Here is a 24,676-nt window from a genome sequence, read left to right on the forward strand (position 1 = left end):
CAGTTGAACAGCTCATCTTACAGTGGCATGTGCTTCCTTAGTGTTCATCTTTGGAGGTGTTTAAGCAGAGGCTAGATGGCCACCTCTCAGGGGTGTCTTGGCTGTGCTTTTCCTGCCTGGTAGAAGGAAGAGGGGTTGGGCTGGATGGCCCCTGGGGTCTTCTCCAATTTTAGGATTCACTTGGCAACCTGAACTCCATGCAGGATTTTAGCCTCTGTTTCCCTTAGTGTCGCACTTGAGCCGTGGGACACTTTTTCACCCAGCGCCACAAAGAGTCCAGTAGTAACTAATTACAACAGTTAATTTACAAAAATATGTACAAAAAGGGAGAAAGGGCATTTCCCAAAAGGTGCTATGAAATAGCAATAGTCCAGATATACAAAGATCAATAGCAATAGTCCAAAATAGCAAGGTACATGAAATCCAGGAAGTCAAGAACATAAGCATAAATCCATAAGCATGAAAACGGGTACTTTTCAAAGGCAAAACTCTATCAGGAATATAGGCAAACACATGAGACTTGAATCATGAACTTGAGAGCTGAAACAGGAACTTGATTCTATGGCAACGTTGTCTGCTCTGGAGACAACAGGTAAACATCACTTAATTTAAGCTCAGGCTTGACCAAGAAGCCATGAAGTCATGCTCTTGAGACCTGAGTTTCTACGACTTCTCACAGAGTCTTTCTGAACACCTAATTAATCTATCCTTCACTCCCTCTGTGTGGAGGCCTAATCTGATATTGAGGGAAAACTCCCCATCTGCAACGAAGAATGCCTAATTCAGTGTTTCTCAACCTTCCTAATGCCGCGACCCCTCAATACATTTCCTCATGTCGTGGTGACCCCCAACCATAACATTCTTTTGCTAATTCATAACTTACTTTTAAATTACTTTTTCTCCTGTTATGAAACATAATTTGGGATTTGTAGTTGTTGGGATGTATGGTTCACCTACAATCAAAGAGTATTCTGAACTCCACCAAGGATGGAATTGAACCAAACTTGGCACACAGAATGCCCACGACCAACAGAAAACATTGGAAGGGTTTGGTGGGCATTGACCTTGAGTTTGGGAGTTGTAGTTCACCTACAAAGAGCACTATGGACTCAAACAATGATGGATCTGGACCAAATATGGCATGAATAGTCAGTATGCTAAATGTGAACACTGGTGGAGTTTGGGGAAAATAGGCCTTGACATTTGGGGGTTGTAGTTGCTGGGATTTATAGTTTACCTACAATCAAAAAGCATTCTGAACCCCACCAATGATAGAATTGGGTCAAACTTCCCACACAGAACCCCCATGATCAACAGAAAATATTGTGTTTTCAGGTGGTCTTTGGTGACCCCTCTGGCACCCCCTGGTGACCCCTCCAGGGGTCCCGACCCCCAGGTTGAGAAACACTGGCCTAATTGATCTATCCTTCACTCCCTCCGTGTGGAGGCCTAATCTGATATTGAGGGAAAACTCCCCATCTGCAACTAACAATGCCTAATTGATCTATCCTTCACTCCCTCTGTGTGAAGGCCTAATCTGATATTGAGGGAAAACTCCCCATTTATTATTTATTTATTATTTATTTATTTACTGCGCTATATACCGCAATTCTCAGCCCATCTGCAATTGCTGCCACTTCTCTCTGATCTAAGGCCTGATCACACACGGACTCCTCAGTGGGAAACCCATAATCCCCCGTCCTCTGAAGAATCCCCAGCATCTTGCTGCTGAACCCCAACACTCAGATGGATTGCTCCCCTCTTTTCCCCCACTATCGTTGATTCCTAAGCTTGACAATATCTGGAGAATACTAATCTTGGTTCCAATCCATGGATCTCTCCTTGTTCTCCTGGCATATCAAGTGAAGAGGCGAGACATAAACAGGAGGGGAGGAGGGTGAGGACTAGGGAACGGTCTTCTCCTCCAACCCAGCCCTTGAGGAAGGCGGTGTGGTTTGAGGCAGGCCTACGGGGCTGGCTCTTGCCAGAGGTTTCTGGCATGCTTCCTGCCATCTGCTTGGGATGCTGGAGGGAGTTTTCCTCCTCTTCCTGTCCAGGAGCAGCCCGGGTCCTTCCGCACACCGCCCTGCTCCTGTTCCCTGCCTCTTGGGTCACCTCGGTGGCCTTGAGCCTCCCAAGGCCTGCCCTCTTTCCATTGTTGTTGGTGCCCTTTTTCAGAAGGGACAGACCCCCGCCACACCCCCAGGTCCCCAAAGCGAGAGAGAGAAAGAGAGAGAGAAAGGAGCCCTGGCTTCTCAAGCAGTGGCAGTAGACTTTTGCAAAAACAGAGCACGCGCAGAGACACGGGGCCGTTTCTGCTGCTGTGACATGACTTGAGAACAAGTCAGAAATTACACAAAGCAAAGCAAGAGGAGGGATGGAGATGTCTGTGTGCGTCAGCTCAAGGCGTTCCCGCCCGAGATGATGGGTCTCGGTTCCTGTGTTTTAGGGAAAGCGATCTGCTTATCGGGCTTCATCCGCAGGACTGTGGCTTGACAGTATTTTGGACCAGTGCCATCCGCAAGGAGTTTGGGGACAGGGCTGTCGCAAGGAGAGATCAAGCAACCCAATTTGGGAGAGGGCAGGATCAGAGAGTATCTACCAAATTTATTTATTTTATTTATTATTAGTAACAAACACAGGAATATGGAACGATTGGATGATGAGATTGGATCCTGATTTTAACTAAGAGACACTAATGAGTTACGTTTTATTGACTTTGTAATAATCGTATACTTATGACATTGCTTTTAATTGTTTTAAATGTTTTGTGATGTTTTTGAGCATTGAATTTTGCTACTGTAAACCTCTTGGAGTCGCCCGTGGGCTGAGAAAAGCGATATATAAATATAGTTAAGTAAGTAAGTAAATAAATATTATTTACGTCATTTTTATCCCGCCCGTTACAGCCCGAAGGCAACTCAGGGCGGTGTACAGGCACATCATAAATACATATAAAAACCAAAGAAGCAATAAAAACAATAATGACAATAAGAATCTATAAAAACAATGTCTTCCAGTTCAAGTTCAATTCCTCATCCATTTACGTCATCTTAGCCGTTCTGTGTTCATATTCTAACTTGAGTTTTTCTGGTCATGCTGAAGTCCCAAACGATTGCTCAAAAAGCCAGGTTTTCACTCTTTTCTGAATAGGGAGGGGGCCGATCTAATATCCCTGGGCAGGGAGTTCCATAGCCGAGGGGCCACCACAGAGAAGGCCCTGTCTCTCGTCCCCGCCAGACGCGCCTATGAGGCAGGCGGGATCGAGAGCAGGGCCTCTTCAGACGATCTCAACTTCCTAGAACCGTGATGGTGAACCTATGACACTCATGTCAGCACTGACACGCTTGGCTATTTTTGATGACACGCAGACACAGAGAAGTACACCTTATAAGAGCCAAACTTGTCAAAGGCTCTACAAATTTAACATCTGCACATTTGAGCATTGTTCACTCCATAACTCAGCATGGAATATACATTTTTCTTATTTAAACTACAAATATTGCCATTTTTTTCTTGAAATGACACCCAATCCAAGTTATGCTCAGGTTTTTGGTGAATTCTGACACATCAACCAATAAAGGTTGCCCATCACTGTCCTAGAAGGTTCATAGGGAGAGATGCGTTTGGGTAGATAAGCTGGGCCGAAACCTCCCTGGTCGGGTAAGGATAACAATAATAAAATAATAAAACTTTATTTATACCCCGCTACTATCTCCCCAAGGGACTAGGTGCGGCTTACATGAGGCCGAGCCCAAAGTACATCAACAGTAAAAGCAATAAGAAAACAATCAATACAACAGATAAATCTCATAAACAAAAGTAAACAATACAGTAACAATATCAACAAGCATTAAAAACCTATGGCTGGGCCAAATGCAATAATTTAAAATTTAAAAAATAATGCTGGACATGGACAAGGTAGGATATAACTGGGATAGAGTTTTCAGGTAGAGGTAGGGCGCGCAGACAATCCTAAATCACTGATAAAGTGCATTTAGGGACATATTGCTGAGGGTATTTCCTTACTCTGGGAAGGCACACTGGAACAACCATGTTTTCAGGCTCTTCCTAAAGACTGCCAGCATTGGGGCATGTCTGATGCCCCTGGGAAGCGAGTTCCAGAGTCGAGGGGCCAGCACCGAGAAGGCCCTCTCCCTCATCCCCACCAATTGTGCCTGCGATACAGGTGGGAGCGCAAGCAGGGCCTCTCCAGATGATCAAAGAGATAGTGTGGCTTCGTACACGCAGGTAGGCTGGTGGGAATTGTAGTCATGGGCGCCAGGATGGGAGAGGCTGCAGTATTGCGCCTGTGTTTCTCCCATACGAAGGCCGCAAAGAGCCTGTGTGTCTGTGGCAGACGGAAGGACCCAGTAGAATAAAATCACTAAGCTTATGGCTATTGCAACTCTGACGTAACACAGCACTTTGGCCTCCAAACCTCCCTCCCCCTGTTTTCCCTCAATATCAGATTAGGCCTTCACACAGAGGGAGTGAAGGATAGATTAATTAGGTGCTCTTAGTTGCAGATGGGGAGTTTTCCTTCAATATCAGATTAGGCCTCCACACGGAGGGAGTGAAGGATAGATTAATTAGGCGTTCAGAAAGACTGGAAATGCAATTCCGATGGACTGTAATGCAATGCCTTCTGACATTTCAAACCATTCTATGTTTCTACAATTCATTTCAAACCATTCTACGTTTCTACAATTTCCAATTCAGATCGGAAGTAGGAAGAGAAGAGTTCTGAACCGAGTTCTGAATCAAGGGGCCTACCTGCATTCCTCAAGAAACGGTGCTTGTAGTCGTTTACGACTCTCGTTTTGGGGTTGTAGAAGCCGTCGCCACAGTCGTAGCAGCCCGGGGGGATGACCCGAGGAGGGTCCAGGTTGGTCAGCTGGGAAATGCCTAGCGAACAAACGAGAGCAGGCGGAAATCAACATTGTGAAGGGATGGCCCCAGGAATAAATATACCCAAGCCTCAGAAGAAGGACTACCAACATCTGCTACGAAGCCCCCAAGTGCCGTGAGCCACTCTGAGTCCCTATGCATGCCAGGAGGAAAATAAAGCATGAATACATCTGTGGCCCCTTCTACACTGCCATTTGATCCAGATCCAAAGCAGATAATCCACATGACGTGCTTTGAACTGGATTATATGAGTCTACACAGCCATATAAATTAACTGATTTATGAGGCCATAAAGAAGACTCCAGCAAAGCATTCCAGCGGGGAAGCATGCGGGGAATGCGGAAGTGCTTCATCAGCATCGCAGATGGACGAGGAAAGTGACAGCTCCCCTGGCGGCCAGAAAAAAGTTAAATAGCCTCTGTGTATGTCTGTATATGTTTGTATGTCAAAAACTGGCAGTGAATGTTTGCCATATACGTGCACACTGTAATCCGCCCTGAGTCCCCTGCAGGGTGAGGAGAAGGGCTGAATATAAAAGCTGTAAATAAATAATATAATATAATATAATATAATACAGTGGTTCTCAACCTGTGGGTCCCCAGATGTTTTGGCCTTCAACTCCCAGTAATCCTAAGGGCTGGTAAACTGCCTGGGATTTCTGGGAGTTGTAGGTCAAAACACCTGGGTACCCACAGGTTGAGAACCACCGATATAATATGATATTATAATGTAATATTACACCAGCTCCACTGTTACACCAGCTCCACTGGCTGCCAATTAGCTTACGAGCACAATTCAAAGTACTGGTGTTGACCTATAAAGCCCTAAACGGCTCCAGCCCTGTTTACCTCTCTGAACGTATTCTTCCCTATGAACCATCAAGACCACTAAGATCGTCTGGAGAGGCCCTGCTCTTGGTCCCACCGGCCTCGCAAACGCGCCTGGTGGGGACGAGGGACAGGGCCTTCTTGGTGGTGGCCCCTCGACTCTGGAACTCTCTCCCACTGGAGATTAGAACTGCCCCGTCTATCCTGACATTTAGGAAACAGGTGAAGACTTGGTTATGGAGACAGGCATTCGACGAGTGAGCCAACACCTTGAGATATGGATGGAGGATGATGAGCAACGATTTTAGTGTGACTACTGACCATTATAGTTATTGATTGTAATTGCTGTTTTAATATTTTACTGTAATATGTATTATGATGTTTCATTGATTGTATGTGATATTATGGTTGGAAACTGGTCTGAGTCCCTCAAGAGACTTTTAAATAAATAAATAATAATATTGTATATACATATAATATTTATAATATTATATGTATATACAATATATTACATTACATTACATACAATACATTTATAATATTATAATGTAATACAATATACTACTACTACTATTTATTTATTATATATTTTATATTACATGTAATATTACTAATAATATTACAATATATTGGTATAGTACAACATAGTAATATATAATACTGATATTGTACTATGCTATTAATATATTGTATGTATATATATCTTTTAAGCTGCTCCAAGTCCCCTTTGGGGTGAGAAGGGCAGCTTATAAATGTCATAAATAAAGATATACATATATAATCCAGTTCAAAGCAGATAATCTGGATTTTATATGGCAGTGTAGACAGGGCCTATATCTATATAAAGAGAGAACCGTGAATCCCACCAGCAGTAGATTTAGACCAACTTAAAATACTGGAGGGACTAAGGCGGATTGATCTAGGATGATGGGAGTTGTAGTTCACCCACACCCCAGGAGCACTGTGAAGCTCACCGATGATGGATCTGGACCAAATTTGGCATGCATACCTATCATGACCAACTGTAAACAATGCCAGGGTTTGAGAGGGCTTGACCCAGGATGATGGGAGCTGTAGTCCACGTACAGAGAGCTTAATTGATCATGGATCTGGCCCAAACTTGGCATGCATACCTATCATGACCAACTTTAAACAATGCCAGGGCTTGAGAGGGCTTGACCCAGGATGATGGGAGCTGTAGTCCATGTACAGAGAGCTTAACTGATCATGGATCTGGACCAAACTTGGCATGTATAGTATACCCATTGTGACCAACTTTAAACACTGGCAGGGTTTGAGAGGGCTTGACCCAGGATGATGGGAGCTGTAGTCCATGTACGGAGAGTTTAGCTGATCATGGATCTGGACCAAACTTGGCACGCATACCTATCATGACCAACTGTAAACAATGCCAGGGCTTGAGAGGGCTTGACCCAGGTTGATGGGACCTGTGGTCCACATACAGAGAGCTCAATTGATCATGGATCTGGACCAAACTTGGCATGCATACCCATTGTGACCAACTGTAAACAATGCCAGGGCTTGAGAGGTCTTGACCCAGGATGATGGGAGCTGTAGTCCATGTACAGAGAGCTTAGTTGATCATGGATCTGGACCAAACTTGGCACACGGGCCCATCGTGACCATTGCTCAACCCATTCCAAATCCACTTCTAGCCCAGATTTTACTTGCTTGCTTGAAGGCCTTATAAAATCAACATACTGTGTCGTGATTCCAGTAGGGCTGGATGACCATCTTTTGACAGCGCTTTAGTTGTCTGTCCCTGCAATTAGATTAAGTGGCCTTCCTCACAGGTTGACTTCTTTTCACAGGCAAACAGCTGGTTGATTTAATTGAAATATATATATATAACCAAGGCAGTACCTGCCGGTTTCAAGCCTGAACAGATTTCGGTGTAAAACCTTCTGTCGTAGCCGTCGCAATAATGCCACTTCTGCTCTTGATACTCCAGCCCATCCGCAAAGGTGTATTTCCCCTGCAAAAAGCAGGTTCAAGGTCAAGAGGGTAAGACGAGCATTGCTGGACCAGACAACACATGTCCTGCTTTCTAACCAAAACACACGGGGAAGTCCACAGCGCAAGACATGAGGGCATCACTCCGATTCCCATTTTATAGTGACCCTCTTTCCCCCAAGGTTGCCAAGGCCATCCCTGCCATCTAATGATATCAACAAATGTCAGGAATTCGATGGAGCATGAAAGTTATAATCAATATAAGCATATTGCAGGAAATTGGAATAACTGGATGATGGGAGTGGACAATGTTTTTTTAATGAGGATTTACTGACTTATGTTTTTTGGCTGTGTTATGATTTTATTGATGTTAATGTTTTTTCAATTGTACTTGTGTTTTTGTGGCATTGAATTTTGCCTTGTAAACCACTGAGAGGGGCGGTATACAGATATAGTAAGTAAATAAATAAATAAATAAATAAATGAGTCAATGGGACTATTGGGAAAAAAGACCAAAAAAAAATCAGATGAGAATAAAAAAAACTCCATTAAAAAAGAGATTCCATCTGACCGTAGGAAAAATGGCATGATTGTTCAACAGTGGAACTCTCTGTCTCAGAGTTCAGTGGAAACTTGTTTTCCAAATGCTTTTAAATGGAGGCTGTATGGCAGCCATGGGACAAATTTGTCCATTTCTCCTGGTGCTTTGGACTTCAACTCCCACCATTCCTAACAGCCTCAGTCCCCTTCCTTTCCCTTTTCACTTTTCCGCTTAAGCGGCCGAGGGGGAAAAGGAAGGGGCCTGAGGCTGTTAGGAATTGTGGGAGTTGAAGTCCAAAACACCTGGAGGGCCAGAGTTTGCCCATTATATTATTTTGAATTGTTTAATTTATTTTGTATTTTATCCATTTTGTTCTGATGTAATTTTTTCTGTTGTTTTGTATTTTATTTTACTGTATTGTATTTTTGGGCTTGGCCTCATGTGAGCCACCCTGAGTCCCCTTCCGGGAGATGGTGGCAGAGTATTATTATTATTATTAATAATAATAATAATAATAATTTTACTGACACAAAAATACAGTGTGTCACAGCAAATGAAATCTATTATTATTATTATTATTTAACTGACACAAAAGCACAGTATGTCACAGCAAACGAGATCTATATGCTGGATTTCGTATCACAAAATCACAAGTCGAACATTTCCCAAGCATATTATTATTATTATTATTATTATTATTATTATTATTATTTTACTGACACAAAAGCACAATATGTCACAGCAAACGAGATCTATATGCTGGATTTCGTATCACCAAATCACAAGTCGAATACTTCCCAAGTATTTAGGACTGTATTATTATTATTATTATTATTATTGACACAAAAACACAGTATGTCACAGCAAACGAGATCGATATGCTGGATTTCGTATCACAAAATCACAAGTCAAACACTTCCCAAGCATATTATTATTATTATTATTATTATTTAACTGACACAAAAGCACAGTATGTCACAGCAAACGAGATCTATATGCTGGATTTCGTATCACAAAATCACAAGTCGAACACTTCCCAAGCGTATTATTGTTGTTGTTGTTGTTGTTATTTTACTGACACAAAAGCACAGTATGTCACAGCAAATGAGATCTATATGCTGGATTTCGTATCACAAAATCACAAGTCGAACACTTCCCAAGCATATTATTATTATTGTTATTATTTTACTGACACAAAAGCACAGTATGTCACAGCAAACGAGATCTATATGGTGGATTTCATATCACAAAATCACAAGTCGAATACTTCCCAAGCATATTATTATTATTATTATTATTATTATTATTATTATTTTACTGACACAAAAGCACAGTATGTCATAGGAAACGAGATCTATATGCTGGATTTCATATCACAAAATCACATGTCGAACACTTCCCAAGCATATTATTATTATTATTATTATTATTATTATTATTATTGTTATTATTTTACTGACACAAAAGCACAATATGTCACAGCAAGCAAGATCTATATCCTGGATTTCGTATCACAAAATCACAAGTTGAACACTTTCCAAGCGTAATATTATTATTGTTGTTGTTGTTGTTGTTGTTATGGCCATCTGTTGGGAGTGCTTTGATTGTGCTCTATATACGCACACACATCATCTTTACTGCATAAATGAGGTTTGGATTTTTTTCTCTCTACACTTCCTACGTACAACAGTTTCTTGTGTTGTTTCCTCAGTGGCCGCTCCCTATGTTTCATCACAAACCTCACTGTCAACAGATTCTCTATTCTTAATTAGCAATGTATCCATGTTAGTGGTAATTACTGCAACACAATCAACCAATTGTGCAGATCATAAATGTTATAACAGTACCTCCACTTGAACAGCACCCGCAACACACTTCCATAGTGATTAAACTGCTCTGGAAGTTTTTAAACGGAGGCTGGATGGCCACCCAGGGGTGCTTTGATTGTGCATTTCTACCAGGCTGAAGGGGGTTGGACTAGATGCCCTTTGAGGGTCTCTTCCAATTCTTCCAAGTATAGACTGCCTGGGAGTCCAGTGGAGTCTCCTTCTATAAAAGTTTTTGAACTGAGGCCAGATGTCCATCTATCAAGAAGACTTGGATTGTGTACTCCTGCCCTGGAAGAAGGGGGCTGGACTGGATGGCCCTTGGGGGTCTCTTCCAGCCACAGGTTAAGGACACCAGCGGAAACTACTCAGGAAACAAGTTCCCTTAAGGCAGTGTTTCTCAACCTGGGGGTTGGGATCCCTGAGGGGGTCGCAAGGGGGTTGTCAGAGGGGTCGCCAAAGACGATCAGAAAACACAGTATTTTCTATTGGTCATGGGGGTTCTGTGTGGGAAGTTTGCCCCAATTCTATCATGGGTAGGGTTCAGAACGCTCTTTAATTGTAGGTGGACTATACATCCCAGTGACAACTCCCAAATGTCAAGGTCTATTTCCCCAAACTCCACTAGTGTCCACATTTTGGCATATTGAGTATTTGTGTCAAGTTTGATCCAAATCCATCTTTGTCTGAGTCCACACTGCTCTCTGGATGTAGGTGAACTACAACTCCCAAACTCAAGGTCAATGCCCACCTAATCCTTCCAATAATGTATGTTGGTCATGGGAGTTATGTGTGCCAAATTTGGTCCAATTTCATCGTTAGTGGAGTTCAGAATGCTCTTTGATTGTAGATGAACTATAAATCCCAGCAACTACAACTCTCAAATGACAAAATCAATCCTCCACAACCCCACCAGTATTCAAATGTGGGTATATCGAATATTTGTGCCAAATTTGGTCCAGTGAATGAAAATACATCCTGCATATCGAATATTTACAATTCATAACAGTAGCAAAATTATAGTTGTGAAGTAGCAACGAAAATGTTATGGTTGGGGGTCACCACAAAATGAGGAACTGTATTAAGGGGGCACGGTATTGGGAAGGTTGAGAAACACGGCCTTAAGGCAAGGGATATTCAAAGTCTGGCCCGGGGCCAATTGCGGTGCTCAAGACATACCTCTATGGATATTCCTTTATCCCAAGTCCCTTCGTATTTGCTTCCGCTGGGGAAGAACAAAGTCCCGTTGCCGTGGAACATACCGTCTTTCATCTCGCCGACATATTTGGTTTCGGTCGGGAGGGTGTACGTTCCGGTGCCTTCCAACCTGCGGAGAAACAACAAGGACGGTGACAAGAAACGGTTTTAATTCACACCAGCCAAGGATTCAGGCAGCTTAATCTAAACTTGTAACTGAGAGCTTTATTTTTCTGGATGGCCACCTGTCGGGAGGGCTTTGATTACTATTGGGAGGACAATACTTTTTATAAACAAGCGTATAAACAGATGTCCTGATCCTCAAGCACTCTCTGCTTCATTTGGAAGAATGCTGCACTCGCAGAGCTCAGGCGGTGTTGTATTTTGGAGTTGATTTTGACTTTTATGGAGAGGTGTTTTCATCGCTATGATACTGCATCTTGCTGTTAGGAAGCTTCCCGCTTGAGTGGAAATCTATCAGAAAGATGGCAAGCTATTTAACCTCTGCAGACTGAAAGCCAAAACCAAGGTCACACCAATATATAATAATAATAATAATAATAATAATAATAATAACAACAACAACAATACTTTATTTATATACTGCTCTATCTCCCCAAGGGAATTCAAAGCGGTTTCCAAGTAACATCATCAATACATACAAAGGAAACAACATAACCATAAGATTAACAAAACAATATAAGCATAAAAATATATGTGATCGAATTCAATGCTGATGATAACGTAGTCTGTACATATTCAGAAGAAGACCTATAGTTGCAATAATGTTATTATTAACATATATTACATATATTAAAGAGGGGTTGTTGTAGGTTTTTTCGGGCTGTATGGCCATGATCTAGAGGCATTCTCTCCTGACGTTTCGCCTGCATCTATGGCAAGCATCCTCAGAGGTAGTGAGGTCTGTTGGAACTAGGAAAATGGGTTTATATATCTGTGAAATGACCAGGGTGGGACAAAGGACTCTTGTCTGCTAGAGCTAGGTGTAGTGAGGCATGCTTGCCATAGATGCAGGCGAAACGTTAGGAGAGAATGCCTCTAGACCATGGCCATACAGCCCGAAAAAACCTACAACAACCCAGTGATTCTGGCCATGAAAGCCTTCGACAATACAATAAACGATATAATATACACACACTATATATATAAAATGTAATTATTAATATTATATATATATAGTGTGTTTGTGTATATATTATAAACGATATACACACACAATATATATACATATACTAATAATATTACAATATAATGGTATAGTGCAATATAGTAATATATACTGATATTGTACTTTGTTAATAATATAATATATTGTATGAAAATATATATTGTAAGTCGCTCTGAGTCCCCTTCGGGGTGAGAAGGGCGGCATATAAGCGCCGTAAATAAATAAATAAATAAATATTGTGTGTGTGTGTATATATATTATAAACGATATAATATACACACACAATATATATATATATATATATAAATGTAATTATTAATATTATATAGTGTGTGTATATATTATAAACAATATAATATACACACTATATATATAATGTAATTATTAATATATATATATATATATATATATATATATATAGTGTGTGGGTATATATTATAAACGATATAATATACATACAACATATATATATATGATGTAATTATTAATATTATATATGTATAGTGTGTGTGTATATATTATAAACGATATAATATACACACAATATATATATATATAATGTAATTATTATTATATATATAGTGTGTGTGTGTATTATAAACGATATAATATACACACACAATATATATATAATGTAATTATTAATATTATATATATATAGTGTGAATGTGTATTATAATATACACACAATATATATATAGAAATTATTAATATTATATATATAGTGTGTGTATATTATAAACGATATAATACACACACAATATATATATATATATAATGTAATTATTAATATTATATATATAGTGTGTGTATATTATAAACGATATAATACACACACACTATATATATATATATAATGTAATTATTAATATTATATATATATAGTGTGTGTGTATTATAAACGGTATAATATACACACAATATATATTATTATTATTATTATTATTATTATTATTTCCTGCATTTATTAACCGCCGCTCTCAGCCCTAGGGCGACTCGTGGCGGTGTACAGCACATAAAAGACAATTTACAATAAGCCAAGACAATAGAACTAACATATTACTAATACACAACATCTAATTATACTAAAATAATCCGCTCCGTCTTATCATGGAATCATAATCAATCTCGTAGTCGTAATCCATTCCGGTTGTCATTTCCAGTAACATAGCACTCAGTTGAATGCCATCTCGAAAAGCCACGTCTTCAGGCCCTTACAAAAGGCCATAAGGGAGGGCGCCTGTCTGATGTCAGCAGGGAGGGCGTTCCACAGCCGGGGGGCCACCACCGAGAAGGCCCTCTCTCTCGTCCCCGCCAGACGTGCCTGTGAGGCAGGCGGGATCGAGAGAAGGGCCTCCCCAGATGATCTCAAGGTCCTCGTGGGCTCATAGGCCGAGATGCGGTCCGCAAGGTATATATATAGTGTGTGTGTGTATTATAAATGATACAATATACACACAATATATATATAATGTAATTATTAATATTATATATACATATATAGTGTGTGTGTATATTATAAACGGTATAATATACACACAATATATATATATAGTAATTATTAATATTATATATATATAGTGTGTGTGTATATTATAAATGATATAATATACACACACAATATATATATATAATGTAATTATTATATATATATAGTGTGTGTATATTATAAACGGTATAATATATACACAATATATATATATAATTATTATATATATATATAGTGTGTGTATATTATAAATGATATAATATACACTATATATATATATATATATATATATATATATATATATAATGTAATTATTAATATTATATATATAGTGTGTGTGTGTGTGTATTATAAACGATATACCATAATAATAATAACATTCCTCTCGTGACTTTGGCCAAAACAAGGCCTGGTTTCCATGGTAACTGCCTCGCTTCCCTTCCCGCGCGCCTGACCCGTTTCCCTCAGAGACACGACACGCGAATCACGCCGTCCACACGTGACGAGCGGCCTTCCCTGCCTGTCTGCCTGCCCGACGGGGGAGTCCCTCTCTGCCCGCCCGCCCACCTGCCGTTCACGCGCCCGCCGTGGTAGGAGCTGCCCGTGTAATCCATCGTGGTCGCGGCGGGCGAGTAGGCCTCGTCACCATGGCGACAAGCTTCCCGGCGTGAAGGAGGAAGCGGAGCCAATCAGACGGCAGGGAGCAGGGGAGAGGCGGGGCCAAGCCGGTGACGGACAGGGTGAGTGACAGCCTGGCAGTCCGCCCCCTTTGGGATGTCTCTCTCAAGGTGAAGGAGAGCGTGCGTGGAGGGCGCATGCGCGGTGCGGCCTAGCTCGGGGCTTGCGGCCTAGTTGTGGAGGGGAGGCCGCCTCGCCCCTCGCGCCGAGATGCCCGCCAAGATCGAGCTGCCCCCGCTGGAGGAGCTCCAAGTGCAGGAGGTGAGTGGCTTCTAGTACTATTCGTGTTATTATTACTCGCTTTCAACGCATAAAACGCTTATTCTTCCTTCAAAAGGAAGCTCTGGTTTCCTCTCACAGAGGTGGCCTGGCCTCTGTTGCCTGGAGGCACCCTCTGCGTGTGTGGGAAGGGCCCACTGAAACACTCACACTTGCCAAGAGCGAGCTTGAACAGCATTGAGTCGCCGTGAAGTTTGCCAAGTCAATCAGAGAGGGCATCTGCATAGCCTGGCCTCTGTTGCCTGGAGGCACCCTCTGCGTGAGAAGGGCCCATTGAAACACTCACACTTGCCAAGAGCGAGCTTGAACAGCATTGAGTCGCCATGAAGTTTGCCAAGTCAATCAGAGAAGGTATCTGCAGAGAGGTAGCCTGGCCTCTGTTGCCTGGAGGCACCCAGGCACCCACTGCATGGGAAGGGCCCACTGAAACACTCACACTTGCCAAGAGCAAGCTTGAGTCGCCATGAAGTTTGCCAAGTCAATCAGGGAGGGCGTCTGCAGAGAGGTAGCCTGGCCTCTGTTGCCTGGAGGCACCCTCTGTGTGTGTGGGAGGGGTCCATTGAAACACACACTTGCCAAGAGCAAGCTTGAACACAATTGAGTCGCCATGAAGTTTGCCAAGTCAATCAGGGAGGGCGTCTGCAGAGAGGTAGCCTGGCCTCTGTTGCCTGGAGGCACCCTCTGTGTGTGTGGGAGGGGTCCATTGAAACACACACTTGCCAAGAGCAAGCTTGAACACCATTGAGTCGGCATGAAGTTTGCCAAGTCAATCAGAGAGGGTGTCTGCAGAGAGGTAGCCTGGCCTCTGTTGCCTGGAGGCACCCTCTGCATGTGTGGGAAGGGTCCATTGAAACACTCACACTTGCCAAGAGCAAGCTTGAGCACATTGAGTTTGCCAAGTCAATCAGGGAGGGTATCTGCAGAGAGGTAGCCTGGCCTCTGTTGCCTGGAGGCACCCTCTGTGTGTGTAGGAGGGGTCCATTGAAACACACACTTGCCAAGAGCAAGCTTGAACACCATTGAGTCACCATGAAGTTTGCCAAGTCAATCAGGGAGGGTGTCTGCAGAGAGGTAGCCTGGCCTCTGTTGCCTGGAGGCAACCTCTGCTTGGAAAATGTGAACTGGCTTTGATTGGGTTGCTGTGAGTTTTCCAGGCTGTGTGGCCATGTTCCAGCAGCATTCTCTCCTGATGTTTCGCCTGCCACTGTGGCTAATGGGAGAGTTCCATCTTGTCTCCTGTGCTATGCTAATAATATAATATATTGTATATACATATAATATTTAAAATATTATAATGTGATACAAGATAATGCTACTAATAATATGATATTATAATTACATATTTTATATTACATGTAATTTTACTAATAATATTACAATGGTATAGTACAGGGTCCTCAAACTAAGGCCCGGGGGCCGGATGCAGCCCTCCAAGGTCTTTTACCCGGCTCTCGCTCAGGGTCAACTTGACTTGAAAGCACACAACAACAATAACAACAACAATCCTATCTCATCAGCCAAAAGCAGGCCCACACTTCCTATTGAAATACTAATAAGTTTATATATGTTAAAATTGTTCTTCATTTTAATTATTGTATTGTTTTTAAGTGTTTTTTGCACTACAAATAGGATATGTGCACTGTGCATAGGAATTAATTATTTTTTTTTCCAAATTATAATCTGGCCCTCCAACAGTTTGAAGGACTGTGACCTGGCCCTCTGTTTAAAAATTTGAGGACCCCTGCTCTAAAGATACCATTTTGTATTTATTTATTTATCCGAAGGGGACTCAGAGCAGATTACAAGATATATATATATATATATATATATATATATATATACACACACACACACACACACACACACACATACATACAATATATTATATTATTAGCATAGTGCAATATCATTATTATATGTTACTATATTGTACTATACCAGGGGTCCTCAAACTTTTTAAACAGAGGTCCAGGTCAGATTCCTTCAAACTGTTGGAGGGCCGGATTATAATTTGACAAAAATATGAATGAATTCCTATGCACACTGCACATATCTTATTTGTAGTGCAAAAAACACTTAAAAACAATACAATAATTAAAATGAAGAACAATGTTAATAAATCTAAACTTATTAGTATTTCAGTGGGAGGTGTGGGCCTGCTTTTGGCTGATGAGATAGGATTGTTGTTGTTGTTGTGTGCTTTCAAGTCATTTCAGACTTAGGTTGACCCTGAGTGAGGGCCAGGTAAATGACCTTGGAGGGCCGTATCCGGCCCATGGACCTTCGTTTGAGGATCCCTGTCCTAGAGGAAGTGTCCGACTTGTGATCCTATACAACAGCCAGCAGAGTGATCTTGTCTGCTGTGGACTCATCTTGTTGTGTTCCTAATAATAATAATAATAAATAAATAATAATAATAGTACCTTGTCCTTTTTATGAATGTGTAGGTGAAGGTGAGCTCGGCAGTCTTGAAAGCGGCTGCCCACCATTATGGCTCCCAGTGTGACAAGCCTAACAAGGAGTTCATGCTTTGCCGCTGGGAGGAGAAGGACCCCCGGAAGTGCTTGAAGGAAGGCAAGGAAGTGAATAAGTGCGCCCTGGATTTCTTCAGGTATGTGCCCAAAAAAGAGCCTGTGTTGGGTTTAGGAAGATGGGATTGGGTTAATCTCTTTGGCAGTGGAGCCAGTACTTTTATTCTCCTGCAGCGGAGGAAAGACATCTGTCAGGGGTGATTTGATTGTGCTTTTCCTGCATGGCGGGGGGTTGGACTAGATGACCCATGTGGTCTCTTCCAACTCTGTTATTATTATTATTATTAGTAGTAGTAGTAGTTGTAGTAGAAGTAGTAGTATTGAGACTGAATGGCCATCTGTCAGGGTGCTTTCATTGTGTTTTTCCTGTATGGCAGGGGGTTGGACTTGATGACCCATGTGATCTCTTCCAACTCTATTATTATTATTATTATTGAGACTGGATGGCCATCTGTCTGGGGTGTTTTGATTGTGTTTTTCCTGCATGGCAGAGGGTTGGACTAGATGGCCCATGTGGTCTCTTCCAACTCTATTATTATTATTATTATTATTATTATTATTATTATTGAGACTGGATGGCCATCTGTCTGGGGTGTTTTGATTGTGCTTTTCCAGCATGGCAGAGGATTGAACTAGATGGCCCATATGGTCTCTTCCAACTCTATTATTATTATTATTATTATTATTATTATTATTATTATTATTATTGAGACTGGATGGCCATCTGTCTGGGATGTTTTCATTGTGTTTTTCCTGCATGGCAGAGGGTTGGACTAGATGGCCCATATGGTCTCTTCCAACTCTATTATTATTATTATTATTATTATTATTATTATTATTGAGACTGGATGGCCATCTGTCTGGGGTGTTTTGATTGTGTTTTTCCTGCATGGCAGAGGGTTGGACTAGATGGCCCATGTGGTCTCTTCCAACTCTATTATTATTATTATTATTATTATTATTATTATTATTATTGAGACTGGATGGCCATCTGTCTGGGGTGTTTTGATTGTGTTTTTCCTGCATGGCAGAGGGTTGGACTAGATGGCCCATGTGGTCTCTTCCAACTCTATTATTATTATTATTATTATTATTATTCTTATTATTATTATTGAGACTGGATGGCCATCTGTCTGGGGTGTTTTGATTGTGCTTTTCCAGCATGGCAGAGGATTGGACTAGATGGCCTATGTGGTCTCTTCCAACTCTATTATTATTATTATTATTATTATTATTATTATTATTGAGACTGGATGGCCATCTGTCTGGTGTGTTTTGTTTGTGCTTTTCCAGCATGGCAGAGGATTGGACTAGATGGCCCAGGTGGTCTCTTCCAACTCTATTATTATTATTATTATTATTATTATTATTATTATTGAGACTGGATGGCCATCTGTCTGGGGTGTTTTGATTGTGCTTTTCCAGCATGGCAGAGGATTGAACTAGATGGCCCATATGGTCTCTTCCAACTCTATTATTATTATTATTATTATTATTATTATTATTATTATTATTATTGAGACTGGATGGCCATCTGTCTGGGGTGTTTTGATTGTGTTTTTCCTGCATGGCAGGGGGTTGGACTAGATGGTCCATGTGGTCTCATCCAACTCTATGATTCTGTGATTCTATATCCTTAGCTGTACTTTGTTCCACTATAGAAAATCTATATACAGGTCAAGCATCTCTTATCTCAAATGCCTGGATCCAGAAGTGTCTTTTTTCTGGTTTTAATGGGGTTTTTGGGGGGTTTGGAATATTTACCTATATCACAATGAGAGATGTGACCCAAGTCTAAACATGAAATTTATTTATATTTCAAATACACCATATACACATTGCCTGAAAGTTAATTGCAGACTCCATTTTGTATTTATTGTTCGCCTCTCCTTTTGGCAAAGAATTCAACTATAAAAGCAAAGTATTGTCGAAGGCGTCCATGGCCGGAATCCCTGGGTTGTTGTGAGTTTTTCTGCTGACCCTTCATTCTGTTTACCTGGAAGTTACTCAATTTGGGAGGAGTGTTGCCGTTTTAATTGGCAAAGAATCAACCCATTCACACCTAGCTCCAGCAGACAAGAGTCCTTTGTCCCACCTTGCTCATTCCACAGATATATAAACCCATTTTTCCTACTTCCAACAGACCTCGCTACCTCTGAGGATGCTTGCCATAGATGCAGGCGAAACGTCAGGAGAAAAATTGCCTCCAGAACATGTCCATATAGCCCGGAAAAACCTACAACAACCCAATCAGCCCATTGGCTACAATGGGAAACTTTAAAGGCTCAATCCTCAGTCATTTTAAGGCCGATATGCACGAAACCCACCTCGGTTTTAGACCCCATTTACAACTGCAGGACTCCCAAGTTTCAGAACAATTCACCAACTTAATGATTTTTTAGAATTATTTTAAGTTTTAATCATAACCTTTTTAAAAAAAATAATAAGACAAACCGCAAAAGAGAGTTCTGGGAATTGTAGTTGCCGGTTGTGTCCATTCTCAGCCAATCAGAGCACAGACACAACCAGGCCTTTGGCTGAGAGACAGAGAGAGAGAGAAACTTCAACTCCCATCATGCTCTGAGAGGAACTCAGACTTTTCAGTGCCTGCCCACGCCATGCAAATGCTGCTTTAAAGAATCATAGAATCAAAGAGTTGGAAGAGACCTCCTGGGCCATCCAATCCAACCCCATTCTGCCAAGAAGCAGGAATATTGCATTCAAATCACCCCTGATAGATGGCCATCCAGCCTCTGTTTAAAAACTTCCAAAGATGGAGCCTCCACCACACTCCGGGGCAGAGAGTTCCACTGCTGAACGGCTCTCACAGTCAGGAAGTTCTTCCTCATGTTCACATAGAATCTCCTCTCTTGTAGTTTGAAGCCATTGTTTCGTGTCCTAGTCTCCACGGCAGCAGCAAACAAGCTTGCTCCCTCCTCCTCCCTGTGGCTTCCTCTCACATATTTATACACAGCTATCATATCTCCTCTCAGCCTTCTCTTCTTCAGGCGAAACATGTCCAGCTCCTTAAGCCGCTCCTCATAGGGCTTGTTCTCCAGACCCTTGATCATTTTAGACTTAACTCCATCCTCTCCAGTAGCCGATAAATCCAGCTTTCTTGATCAGTTTTGCCCGGCTTTCCTCCTCCTTCCTCCCCATTCTGTTTTCAGAGATTGCACAAAATGGACCACCGAATATTACAAATCAGTTTTGGGTCAACCTGATCCATACCCAAGCCTAATTGCTTATTGAAATGGAGTAAGATCTCTCCATTGTTGCTCATTGTTTTGTATATTATTTTGCTGTATTATTTTTGGGCTCAGCCTCATGTTAGCTGCCCCGAGTCCCCATTGGGAAGATGGCGACATGGTATAAATAAAGATTATTATTATTATTATTATTATTATTATTATTATTATTATTATTATTATTATTATTATTTGAAACACAACAAGATGAGACCACAGCAGACACTCTGCTGGATGTATTGTCGAAGGCTTTCATGGCCGGAATCCATGGGTTGTTGTAGGTTTTTCTGGGCTATATGGCCATGTTCTGGAGGCAGTTTTTCTCCTGACGTTTCGCCTGCATCTATGGCAAGCATCCTCAGAGGTAATGAGGTCATTACCTCTGAGGATGCTTGCCATAGATGCAGGCGAAACGTCAGGAGAAAAATTGCCTCCAGAACATGGCCATATAGCCCGGAAAAACCTACAACAACTCTGCTGGATGTTGAATTGGATCACACGTCGGACCCTTCCCAAGTATCTAGGACTGTGTGATGTATCAGCGAATAATGCATGCAGATCCCAGTAAGGTGGCCTTCTGCAGCTGGCAGGTGGGGATTTTGTTAGTGCCAATTGTGTTTAAGTGCAGGCCAAGGTCTTGAGGCACTGCACCCAGTGTGCCGATCACCACTGGAACCCCCTTGACTGGCTTGTGCTAGAGTCTTTGCAGTTTGATCTTTAAATCCTCATATCTTTCTCTTCAATCCTTCTGTCACCTGGGATTGCAACATTGACAATCCATACTTTGTTTTTTAACACGATGGTAAGGTCAGGAGTATTATGCTCCAAAACTCTGTCTGAACTCAGAAGTCCCAGAGGAGTTTGGCGTGTTCATTCTCTGCAACTTTTTCCGGCCTGTGATCCCACCAGTTCTTTGTCGCAGGCAGATAGTGTTTGTGGCACACGTTCCAATGAATCATCTGAGCAATGGTGTTGTGCCTCTGCTTGGAGTCTGTCTGCGCAATCTTCTTGCAGCAGCTGAGGATGGGATCCGTTGTTTCACCTGCTTCCTTGCAGAGTCTTCATCTGGGATTATATTACATTTGGGATTATTATTATCATTATTATTATTATTATTATTATTATTATTATTATTATTATTGCAATGGCTTGTTACAATGGAGGAGAACCTGAAGTCCTGAATTTGACTCTCTTGGGGCTCGGCCTGGCTTTGCTTTGCTTTCCTTGAGGTGGTCATTGTGTGGTTTCTTTCCCGGCTTCTTGTGGATTTTTTGTCCCCATCCAAAGAGGTTGAAATGCCTCTCTAGAGTTTACATCATGCTCTGTTTACAATGTGGTTGTTCCATGTTGGAGGAAGTTGCCCTGCAAGCCGATTTATAGAATTCTCCTGACAAATTGTGAATGAAAACCAACGTGGTCTCTTCCCCTTTCAAGGCAGATCAAGCTGCACTGCGCGGAGCCATTTACCCAGTATTGGACCTGCGTGGACTACACGGGCCTGCTGGAGCTGCGCCACTGCCGGAAACAGCAGCAGGCCTTTGACGAGTGTGTGCTGGACAAGCTGGGCTGGGTGAGGCCCGAACTGGGCCAGCTGTCAAAGGTAAACTGGGAACCCTTTGGGTGTTACTTCTCTCACGAGTCAGTCAAACCTATTGAGCCTCTGGGGCCTGAATTCTAGGAATTCCAAAGATAAAAGGGGCAGAGAGAAAAGAGACGCATAATTTAGAGGCATAATTTAGCCCTTGGGCAGGACCTTTTGGCTGTGTAGTGTCAGAAAGGTTGTGTCTCCCTCTGTGAACCTGATGGAGTCTCAAAATCCACAGTTCACATGAAACCATATCTGGTACAATGAATTTCTCCTGAGATGGGAGAACTTACAAACAACGGTTCACTGATGGGTGTATGAACCGTAATAAAATGGTTGTTGTTGTATTACAATACAACTTAAAATAGACAAATAATAAAACAGTATTAAACCTCAATATTAAAAACAATTCAGGTCAAAACCATCAAAGCATATGAAGACTAAATGTCTATTTTCTTGTGTTGGGGGGGGGCATATCTGTAGATATAAGTGATGCCTACACCGTATTGGTATTTCTGCACGTCTTGTCTGTGTGCACGTTGGATGTAAATGCATGCTTTCTCCTATATGTACATAATTTTGGGTGCAATTTAGCATGGCGTAATTGCGTGCCACCACTGTTACGTACCTCCCTGTTGGACAGCTAACCGTACAGTGGGCTCCATGGCATTGTGCTCACCTGTTTTTCGATGGCGTATGATCTCCTTGCCTGCCACCAAAGTAAATAGAGCGAGAGAAGGCTTTGCATCTGCTTGCAAAGCATTGGCATTGCTGGAGACTAGGACTGCTCTCCTTTAGAAAAGGGTAAATTTTAGAAAAGGGTAACTTTTGCAGCCTCCTTTAGAAAAGGGTAACTTTTGCAGCCTCCTTTAGAAAAGGGTAACTTTTGCAGCCTCAGGCCCCTTCCAGCCTGAGGGTGTTAGGAATGGTGGGAGTTGAAGTCCAAAACACATGAAGGGAAGGCCAAAGTTGGTCCATGCCTTTGTCCTCTTGGAACTGGACACTTCAGTCAATCAAGAGATCATCTGCATACCCATCTTGTGGGAGCTTGAATCCAAAACACCTGGAGAGAGGGCCCAAGTTGGCCCATGCCTTTGTCCTCTTGGAACTGGACACTTAAGTCAATAAAAGGGTCATCTGCATACCCACGTTGTGGGAGTTGAGAGTCCAAAACACCAGGAGGGAGGGCCCAAGTTGGCCCATGCCTTTGTCCTCTTGGAACTGGACACTTCAGTCAATTAAGGAATCATTTGCATACCCACGTTGTGGGAGTTGAAGCCCCAAACACCCAGAGGGAGGGCCCAAGTTGGCCCATGCCTTTCTCCTCTTGGGACTGGACACTTGAGTCAATCAAGGGATCATCTACATACCCAAGTTGTGGGAGTTGGAGTCCAAAACACCCGGAGGGAGGGCCCAAGTTGGCCCATGCCTTTGTCCTCTTGGAACTGCACACTTAAGTCAATCAAGGGATCATCTGCATACCTACATTGTGGGAGTTGGAGTCCAAAACACCTGGAGGGAGGGCCCAAGTTGGCCCATTCCTTTGTCCTCTTGGGACTGGACACTTCAGTCACTCAAGGGATCTTCTGCATACCTATGTTGCGGGAGCTGTTGGGAGGGCCCAAGTTTGCCCATGCCTTGGCCATATAAGCAGCTTTGGGACCTTATGAAGCCATGCAATTCTAATCCCAGTCCCAAGGCAGTTGCCTGATGGTTGACCCCATGTTTTGCAAACCTTCTGATGGAGTTCAGGGTTGGACATCTTCAGCTAATCTAACTTTGCCTTCTCGCTCCCCTCGCAGTTGCATGCGATTTCTCGCTTGAACCCCGTGAGATTGGCTTTGCATGGTTTGCCCGTCCTTTCTGTCTTCCTCCCTGCTTTGTGCCTCCTGTGACCCACCAGAGATGTGAGTGTGGCTCTTTCCCTTCCAGGTCACCAAAGTGAAGACGGATCGGCCGATCCCTGAGAATCCGTATCATTCTCGGGAAAGACCGCCTCCAAACCCGCCTATTGAAGGCGAACTGAAGCCCGCTAAATACGGGAGTCGGATGTTTTTCTGGAACTGGTGAAGGGAAGCGTTGGTCAAGGGACCTGGGCTGTCTCCAAACAGGAAATTATACCTTGTGGGATGGTCATGGCTCTTTCCAAGTATGTATCAGACACTTCTAGTCGGTGGTGATTAAATATATATTCTTCAAACAATATGGGTTGTTCTATAACGTATTTATTTATTTTCTAAAATGTGAAAATCTGTGTTTATGGGGTGAAACTATGGACTGAAATTCCAGAGTAACCTTCCTTCCTTATGGCTGGAATTGCTGGGTTGTTGTAGGTTTTTTGGGCTATATGGCCATGTTCTAGAAGCATTCTCTCCTGACCTTTCACCTGCATCTATGGCAG

The 24,676-nt window shown here is 42.2% G+C and overlaps 2 protein-coding genes across 2 annotated transcripts in view; one reads left to right on the plus strand and one right to left on the minus strand.

The window, feature by feature from the left end:
- Positions 1–14,648, minus strand: part of MORN5 (MORN repeat containing 5) — a 29,922-nt gene extending 15,274 nt beyond the window's left edge. The window contains exons 1-4 of the mRNA XM_060757775.2: positions 14,522–14,648; positions 11,259–11,406; positions 7,623–7,734; positions 4,777–4,908 (exon numbers count right to left, since the gene is read on the minus strand). Coding sequence (XP_060613758.2) covers positions 4,777–4,908; positions 7,623–7,734; positions 11,259–11,406; positions 14,522–14,568 — 439 coding nt within the window. The 5' untranslated portion in view covers positions 14,569–14,648. The remainder of the gene's footprint in view (positions 1–4,776; positions 4,909–7,622; positions 7,735–11,258; positions 11,407–14,521) is intronic.
- An 87-nt stretch (positions 14,649–14,735) lies between these two features.
- NDUFA8 (NADH:ubiquinone oxidoreductase subunit A8) lies at positions 14,736–24,478 on the plus strand. The gene is made up of 4 exons (XM_060757589.2): positions 14,736–14,893; positions 17,359–17,522; positions 22,125–22,290; positions 24,208–24,478. The coding sequence occupies exons 1-4, from the start codon at positions 14,843–14,845 to the stop codon at positions 24,343–24,345; spliced, it is 519 nt and encodes a 172-aa protein (XP_060613572.2). The 5' UTR covers positions 14,736–14,842; the 3' UTR covers positions 24,346–24,478.
- Positions 24,479–24,676: the final 198 nt, after the last annotated feature.

Source organism: Anolis sagrei, chromosome 11 (genome assembly GCF_037176765.1).
Source record: "Anolis sagrei isolate rAnoSag1 chromosome 11, rAnoSag1.mat, whole genome shotgun sequence".
Lineage (NCBI taxonomy): Eukaryota > Metazoa > Chordata > Lepidosauria > Squamata > Dactyloidae > Anolis > Anolis sagrei.